Here is an 8602-nt window from a genome sequence, read left to right on the forward strand (position 1 = left end):
CAGGGGAAGGCTCGAGAAGAAGCTCCCCAGGCAGCACAGGTCACCCTGCAAGCTGCGCCGGGGCCAAAGGAGGTAGTAAGAAAAAAGCATTTCCCCTTTCCTGCTCCCGGCCCCTCAGAACCAAATGCACTGCAGGCTTCCACAGCCCATCTACACACCTTCACTGATAACCCTGGAGTGTATCTCTTCACACATCTGTCAACATGGTGGCCGAGTTCCTCGAGGGCTGGGACAGGCCTTATTCCTCTCTGCATGCCGCTCAGAGCCTGGCACACTATTAGCGCTTGCTGAATATTTCATAAATAAAGGAGAGGGAGTTAACACTTACCATGTTACCACAGGTCAAAGAAGGGCTGATATTCACACCCACCAGGCACATGGGAAATGCACGTGCTCACCTCTGAGGGGTGGGGGGAACCCTACCCTTAGTCACCCAGCTAGAGACTGAGCTTAGCATGCCCTGATTTGCAAGGGTACTAAATTACCTCTGACATCAGGGCACCCTTTGATAAGTTATGGAGCCTCTTCACAGGAAAATGCCTCCCTCCCCACCGCCCCCCAAACCCTGCATAGAATTTATAGGTTAAGGGTATCAGTCCTTAAAAAAAAGGGGAAGCTCTTTTTTTTTTTTTTTTTTTTTTGCGGTACGCGGGCCTCTCACTGTCGTGGCCTCTCCCGTTGCGGAGCACAGGCTCCGGACGCGCAGGCTCAGCGGCCATGGCTCACGGGCCCAGCCGCTCCGCGGCATGTGGGATCCTCCCGGACCGGGGCACGAACCCGTGTCCCCTGCATCGGCAGGCGGACTCTCAACCACTGTGCCACCAGGGAAGCCCCAAAAGCTCTTTTTTTAATCGATGCATGCCAGTTGATGAACATAGATGGAATGACAGAGTCAGAAGTTAACATCTTGCAACCCCCAATCTAATCATTGATTTAGGCAAGGATCATTGATGAATGCTAAGATCACTGGGCAAATGACTGTCAGGAGGGAATCTCAGCCCTAGACTAAGGCTCAAGCCCCCAAATCAGGATCCCACACTCCAGGAAAAAGCCCAGACAAAGGATAAGACCACAGCCAAGGCAGGCTCCAGGTGGGTTTATTAAGGCCAGGGGAGAATTACCAGGCTCTGATCTTTCCTGAATTCTCCCCTCTCCTTTCCCTCTTAGCTCCCCCCACCTTCACTCTCTCAAGGGAAAAGGCTGCAGTGGGGAGGGGACTGGGGGGCACTCTGGAAGTACTGTGAGGCTCCTGACGTCCAAACATATCCTGGCTGCCGAAAGAGAAGAGGCAAGGCTTGCTCTGATCTTTCCCACTGTTCTCAGAGTCCAGCAGGCTGCTGTGCTGGGCATACATGTCCTGTCCTGTACTGTAGGAGCAGGAAGCCTGAGAGCTCTATTTCTCAGCATCTCTTGCCAGCCAGGATTTGTTTAGAGTCTACTGATGAGAGGCACCCATAGAAACCATTACTCCTTCTCTGGCAGTGGTGGGTACACTTGATGCCAGTTCCCAGACCAGAAATGTCCTCCCATCTGCCTCACTGTAGCCATTCCCCTGGGGATGCCAGGGCTGGGCAGTGACCAGAGCCGGGACAGCACCTGCCAGTGGAGATGGCAGTGTCACTGGGACACAGGAACACGTGCTTATCCTCCTGGCACAGGGGAGGGAGTTCTCTGTTGCCAGGCCTCTTGGAGCCGAGATAGAAGGGTCGGCAACATGGAGTCCAGCACAGCCAGCCCCTCCCGGGAACACCGAAGACCCCTGGAAAAACAAAGAGGCCTGGCTGTGACTGTGCCCTCTTACCAGTTTCAATCATCACCCTCCACCAGTGCCAAGGCCCTGGCACCCACAGGCCCCTCCTTGTCCGTCTTCCTCACCTGCCCCCACTCAACACACCTGCGATCCAGCAGCAAGAGGCCCTGTTCCAGCAGCTCCTGCGCCTCCTTGTTGGCTACAAACAGGTCCCACAAGGTCAGCTGGGGCTCAAACTGCTGCCAGTGCCGGAGAGACCAGAAGGGGCAGAGATGCAGGGACCACAAGGTGGGGAGCTGGCGGGGCTATTCTAGGCCACCTGTCTGGGGGTGCAGTGAGGGATGAGGGGTGGGTCCAATCCAACACAGGGATCTCAGAAACTGACTGTCATGCACACCAGGACCAGGCCAATGGACCAGCAGGGAGGTGGGCACCTCCAGTCCTATTCCATGTTCAGGCCAAACCCAGCTCCCAGCCAAGCCAGGTCTCCCTTTGCTCCTCCCCTCTCCCTGCTCTGGTCAGAGTACGGTCAGCCCCGGCCAGAGCTCTATGGCTCTGACTTCATCCAGAGCAGTTCTGAGCTTGACTGATCTTTATCTACTGCACTTCCTATCTGAGCTTTTAGCGCTGCTTTAAGAATATTTGAAAACTCTTAATCTAGTCTATTCCCTTAGATGACTGAGAAAGTTGAAATTCAGAGGTGAAAGGATGTGTGCTTAAGGTTGCAGTAGATGGGGACCAGAGCCCGGGTCTCTCTGCAGCCCTCGTCTAGGGTTCTCACCATTGCCCTATGCTGTTCATCACTCCTGCCCATCAGGCCTCTGCTGGAGCAAGGCCCTACCTCTAGCTGCCAGTCCCAGAGGAATGGGAGGGGTGTGTGTGTGTGTGTGTGTGTATGTGTGTGTGCGTGTGTGCGTAGAAGTGAGTGAGACAGAGTGATTCTGCGAGGCCTAGGAGGAGAAAGCAGCGTGCCAGACCCCTTGACCTCTGACCTCTCACCTGGTGAGTGATCCCCACGTCTGTGCGTAGTCCCATGGCCAAAACTTCCTCCAGACTGAAAGAAAAACCAATAAGGGGTCTTGGAGAGCAGACTTGTGCTTCTCCCATTCTTCACACCCTATGCTGGGATGTGCGTATGGGGGGTTTATGGGGATCACGCAGTATGGGGCGGGGAGGGGGCACGGCAAGGTGGGAAACAAAGGTGTGCGGGTAGGTGGTTTTTGGGGTAGAGGGGAAGCCCGAGGGAAGAGCCCTCGGGTGCTCACAGCGCCAGCTCGCCCAGGGGGATGCGCCTCCGGGTGCCGTGACCGAACAGCATCACCTCCTTCATCCAGTTGTCAGGCTCCAGGGTCTGGATCCGAGCCTCTCGGGTGTGGCCCCCAGCCCCCTGGGGTATAAATCGCCCATGGGCTCCTGACAACATCAACAACCACCCCCACTTTAACAGCAGCTAACACTGTGTGCTTGCCAGATGTTAAATCAGTGGTTCTCAAAATGTGGCCCCTGGACCAACAGCATCTCAGATGCCAGAAATGTCAATCCTGAGTCCCTGTCCAATTCCAGAAATTCTAGAATTTGGTTGGGGCCCAGTTGGGTGTTAACAAGCAGTCCAGATAATTCTGATGCCCACTAAAGATCAAGAACCACAGTGCCAGGCACTATGCCAAGTGCCTCAAAATACATACTTAACAGCTCTACAAAGTAGATAGCATTTTTTGCCACATTTTACAAATGAGGAAACAGAGGCTTGGAGAGCTTAATAAGTGGCCCAAGAGCACACAGCCATGACACTGCTCTCCTGAGTCATCCCACCTAAGGTTCACAGGGGACTCACCAGGTCCGACGCCAAGGTACTGACCGCACTGCCAGTAAGTCCAGCTGTGGGTACTAAGCGCCCCTGTGGGAAGGGAGGGAACAGTCAGTGCGGAGAGAAGCGGGTGGGCCTGTCTCTGCTCAGGTAAGGGCACCTGGTTAGAAGGTCCCACCATCTCGGGCTTCGGAAGCACCTTTCTCCCCAAAGAGCCACAACTGCCTGGTCACGCCTCAGCTTGCCCACGCCCCACCTTCAGCCACAGGACTTACATTCCGGGCGAAGTTGGAGACCTCATACTGGCGGAAGCCAGCCTCCCGAAGGACTGCCCGTCCCTCCTGGTACATCTCAGCGGCAAGTTTGGGGTCAGGGGCAGGAAGGGAGCCCTGCTGCACCTGGGTGAAGAGGGCGGTGCCCCGCTCCAGGGACAGCTGGTAGAGGGACACATGGTCATCACAGTGGCGCAGCAGTTTCTGCAGCTGCCCAAGCCACGGCCCCACGTGCTGTGCCGGCAGCCCCAGCATCAGGTCCACAGAAACACGCCCCGGGAAGTGGCGCCGGGCCTCCCCCAGCGTCTGCAGAGCATCACTGGCCGAGTGTGTCCTCCCCAGCAGCTGGAGCTCAGTGTCATCTAGGGACTGGAGAGAGAGGGTCAGGTGTAAGCACCTGCAGCTCAGAGGGAGACAGAAACACCTGACTGACCTTACTGCAGACACAGACACAGGGGAAAACACAGGACATGGCAGGGGGCTGGAAGGTGGAAGGTCAACCCAGTAGCAGGAGTACCATTCACTGAAGAGTCACTACGTGCATAGCATTTCTAGGCAGTGTCTAATTTATCCATATAACCCTCCAACATTAGCTCCATTTTACAGATGACAAAACAAGTTCAGAGATGTTAAGCAGCTTGCCCAAAGTCATACAATGGCCAAGTCCGTCCTGGAATTTAGGACTGACTCCAAAGCCAACCATCCTTTTTTGATTTTACTTTTTATTTTGAAATATTTTGAACCTATAGAAAAGTTGCAAGAAAAGCCCAACAAACACCTTCATCCAGATTCACCAATTAACATTTTGCCACATTTGCTTTGTCTCTCTCTCTAAATATACACATATATTATTATTATGTTGAATCATTTGAGTGTAAGTTATAGACCAGGGCTGTCTAAAAGAACTATCTGCGATGATGGAAACGTTCTGTATCTGCATTGTCCAATACAGTAGATACTAATCTCACGTGGCTATTTAAATTTTAAGTTACTTAAATTTAAATAAGCACATTCTAAGTGCTTCTTAGCATGTGGTCAGTGGCTACTATATTGGTCAGTGCAGATATAGAACATTTTAGTATAATACGGTAGCCATTGGCCACAGGCTAGTGAGCACTTGCAATGTGGTTATTTAAATGTAAAAAACTTAAGTACTGTACTCCTGTACCCCTAAATAATTAAATGTGTATTTCCTAAGAACAAGGACATTCTCTTACACAACCACAATCTAATTATAGAGTTCAGGAAATGTAACACTGATACAATCCCGTTATCTAAGTCACAGTCTTATTCAAAGTTGGCCAATTGTCCCTAAATGTCTGCTGTAGTAATTTCCTCTTCCCACCCCCATCCAGGATCCAATCAGGGGTCACACATTGCATTCAGCTATCATTGTCTCTTTAGTTTCCTTTAGCTGAGATCCTCATCCTGCCTTTGTCTTTTATGACACTGACATTTTTGAAGAGTACAGGCTAGTTGTTTTCATTTTCTATTTTATTATTATTTTTTAAATTATTTATTTTGGCTGCGCCGGTTCTTAGTTGCGGCACATGGGATCTTTAGTTGTGGCATACGAACTCTTAGTTGCAGCATGCATGCACGATCTAGTTCCCCAACCAGCGATTGAACCCGGGACCCGTGCACTGGGAGTGTGGAGTCTTACCCACTGGACCACCAGGGAAGTCCCCAGGCTAGTTGTTTTTAAAAATGCCTCTTAGGGAAGGAAGCTGCATGGCGAGGCCTAAATAAATAAATTAATTAAAATGTCTCTTAATAAGTCCTAGAGCTCTCCTGTACATCACTGTGTTTATAGTTAGCAATACTGTACTGTCCACTAAAAAACTGTTAAGATGATACTTCGACCTCATGATACCTGTTCTTACGATACACACACAAAGTCTCTTAATTTAGGTGTTTCCTCACAATTAGGTTCAAGATATGTAAGCACGTGGGGCCAGAGTATCTCAGAAATAGCATGTCCCTCTCAATATGTCTCATCAGGACAAAGCCTTGACCCCAAACTCTATGGTAAATGGTACATGTATTTGAAGGAGGGAGACAATACTGGTTATGGAAATATCACGGACCAACCTGCGAAGAACATGTTTCTCCCCCAACTTAAAAACCTTCAGTGACTCCCTTGTCACCACTAAGCAAAACCCCAAACTTCCTAGTATGGTGCTGAAGACTTCTGGGCCCTAGCTTGCAGCCTTGTCCCCAGCCTCTCCAGTCGCAAGGAATGGCTCACAGGTCCCCCAAAACATGCAAGCTCTTCCAAATCCTGTGTCTTTTCCTCCCACACCCTCATCTCTGGTGGACTCCTCTTCCTCACTCAAACATCATGTCCTTCAGGAAGGTTTCTATGATCTTGTCAGACTGAGATGGTCTTCAGGCTGTACTCTGAGAGCATTTTGTAGAGACCCCCTTTATAAGCAGACTTTATCATGCTGCAGTGATCTGACCACCTGTCGGCCTCCTCCTGGGTCTCCAATCCTGTAACAAATCTTTTTCAAGCATCTACTATGTGCCAGGCACATAGTGCTTGGAACACTGTGATGAACACAAAGGCGTACACAATCCCTGCCTCACAGGGCTTGTGCTCTACCACAGAAACAGACAATTAAGTACTTACAAGTGTCACCATACACTTTTTAGTGCCTACAGGTTTCTGGCACCCAGAAAGAGCTCAATAAATGTTTGCCCAATGAATGAACGTGATCACCCAGGAGAGACATCCTGGATGCCCTAGGATGAGGTGGGTGAGATGGGTTACCTGGAGGCCAATGGACAACCTGTTGACTCCTGCTGCCCGGAATGCTGCCAGCCTGGAGCTTGGGGCCGAAGTGGAGTTGGCCTCCAATGTGACTTCAGAGTCTGCAGGCAGGTGAGTTGCCTGGGCCACTGCCTCCAGGACAGCTGCCACAGGGTGGGGGCTGGCCAGACTGGGGGTACCCCCACCAAAGAACACAGACTCCACTCTAGGGAAAGAGAATGGAGAAGATGACACGTGGGGGAGCCCTACGGGATGCCTGCACCTGTCCTATGCACCGGCCACATAATTCCCAAGACCCCGCCTACAGCCCCCAGTACCCACCGCTGCACCCCACTGAGTTGCAGCAGCGTCCGAGCCTCGGTCACCAGACAGCGCCTCGTGGCAGCCTCGTCCACGCCGCGGGGGATGTACTTGTTGAAGGTGCAGTAACTGCAGCGCTTCTCGCAGTAGGGCCACTGGGGGCAGGGGGCGTGTGAACAGGACGAGAGATGACCCCGGGCTGCCCTGGCCACTTCCAGGGTTCAGTCGCACACATCCCCATCGCCATTCCTAGGTCAGTCAACAGTGGCTACCGCATCTAAGCCACGCAACTCCCCAAGGGGATTAGTAAGCCCACTTCAATAGGAGGAAATTGAGGTTCCGAAGGGAAATCACTTGGTCAAGGTCAACGAGACGGTGAGGACCAGAGACTTCAGGTCTCCGGACCAAGACATTTCCCTGCCGGGGAAAGGGTCCCAGACCTCGTCTGGGAGCGGGGAAAGACGGCAGGTGGGCTCGCAGCGCGACAAGCGCCTCCTCGCCTCCGGCCCTCCGCCTCCCCTCCCCACTCACGTGGACGTAAAGCGCTGCGCGCTGGCTCCCGGGCGTAGGACCCCGAGGTCCTCCCGCGTCCTCCGCGAGGCGGCGCCTCTGGGTCATCTTGGCGGCCTTCACCCAGCCGCGGGCCCGAACACCGGGGAGCGCCGTGCCGCCCGCTGTGGCGGGGCTGCCCGGTGCGCGGGCCATGACCCGAGATCGAGACGAACCCAGGGCAAAGCGTCCGGTGTGCGCAGAGCCGAGCCGGGTGGAGCTCCCGGGCGGAAGGAAAGGGGCTGCGTGGCCGCGCCCTGTGTCGGAGCGCCGCCGGCAGGGCTCCGGGCCGCAGCGCCACCTGCTGGGCACCGGTGCGCTCACCGCAGCCGCCCGGCCGTCCTTTCTCTGGCGGCGGGAGGGGTGCGGGGAGCTCCGCAGCTTTTGGCACCCGTCGAAGGCGAGTTCCTGGATCAATCCAGGAACTCTTAGTTCGTTCAATGGGTTCCTTCATATTTTATGTGCCTGGTTCAGAGCTGGGCGCTGGGGACATCCACATGCATAAGACCAGGGCACAGTACAGGTGCATGAGACAGGACGTAAACCAACAAGAGACAACAGGCAACCGATTTTAATTCAGCACTTGCTGGATACCAGGCCGGTGTGCTCCGTGCCGCGAGGCGGGTCTGTTACAAGGGATGTGGAATCAGTGGGGTAGGACAGGGCACTTGGACTGAATGTTGCAAGAGCAGAAAATCCCAGGGGGAATGGGCTTGGCCAGGAGAGTGGCTGTCATCTCCTGGGTCAGGCCAACCCCAGGCACCTGCTGTGAGGAGTCAGAGATGCTGTATGTGGGACGGACAGGGTTCAGGTGAAGGGCTGGACAAGCAGGCACCTGAAGAACTGTCCCAGAAAGTGGAAGGATCATGGGCTTTGGAGTCAGTCAGCTGGGTTCCCTAATTCCAGTTGTGTGACCTTGGGCGAGTCACTGAGCTTCTTGAGTTTCAGTTTCACAGTGTGTGAAATGGGGCTAATGCCTACTTGACGGTGTCATTGGGAAAATTTCAACAGGAAATGTATATGGATGCACCTGTATGTGTATAGTGCCTGGCACTCAGAATACCCTAAATTTATGTTCATTTTCTAAAAAGTAAAGAGGAGGCTGCTGCTGCTGAGGGCAGACACACTGGGAAGTAAGGCTTGCAAGCAGA

At 53.2% G+C, this 8602-nt stretch overlaps 2 protein-coding genes across 2 annotated transcripts in view; one reads left to right on the top strand and one right to left on the bottom strand.

Moving 5' to 3' along the window:
• Window positions 1-8602, top strand: part of COL1A1 (collagen type I alpha 1 chain) — a 239087-nt gene that overhangs the window by 23702 nt on the left and 206783 nt on the right. The window lies entirely within an intron of this gene.
• On the bottom strand, window positions 846-7729 carry RSAD1 (radical S-adenosyl methionine domain containing 1). Its single transcript, XM_082602663.1, has 9 exons — window positions 7434-7729; window positions 6924-7057; window positions 6603-6807; window positions 3814-4198; window positions 3585-3647; window positions 3016-3163; window positions 2750-2804; window positions 1895-1998; window positions 846-1759 (listed from the first exon to the last, which is right to left on the bottom strand). Exons 1-9 carry the CDS (start codon window positions 7605-7607, stop codon window positions 1642-1644), a joined length of 1386 nt encoding a protein of 461 aa, XP_082458789.1. The 5' UTR covers window positions 7608-7729; the 3' UTR covers window positions 846-1641.

The sequence above is a fragment of the Mesoplodon mirus genome (genome assembly GCF_964341445.2).
Source record: "Mesoplodon mirus genome assembly, chromosome: 18".
Lineage (NCBI taxonomy): Eukaryota > Metazoa > Chordata > Mammalia > Artiodactyla > Ziphiidae > Mesoplodon > Mesoplodon mirus.

What these genes read in the sequence shown, in the direction of transcription:
- RSAD1 (XM_082602663.1), bottom strand. Translation starts at nt 7,607, where the DNA reads ATGGCCCGCGCACCGGGCAGCCCCGCCACAGCGGGCGGCACGGCGCTC. An exon ending in GGTTGTCCATTGGCCTCCAG is followed by an intron (nt 4,199 to 6,602) that starts GTAACCCATCTC and finishes CTCTCTCTCCAG; the next exon opens with TCCCTAGATGACACTGAGCT. An exon ending in GTACCTTGGCGTCGGACCTG is followed by an intron (nt 3,164 to 3,584) that starts GTGAGTCCCCTG and finishes TGATGTTGTCAG; the next exon opens with GAGCCCATGGGCGATTTATA.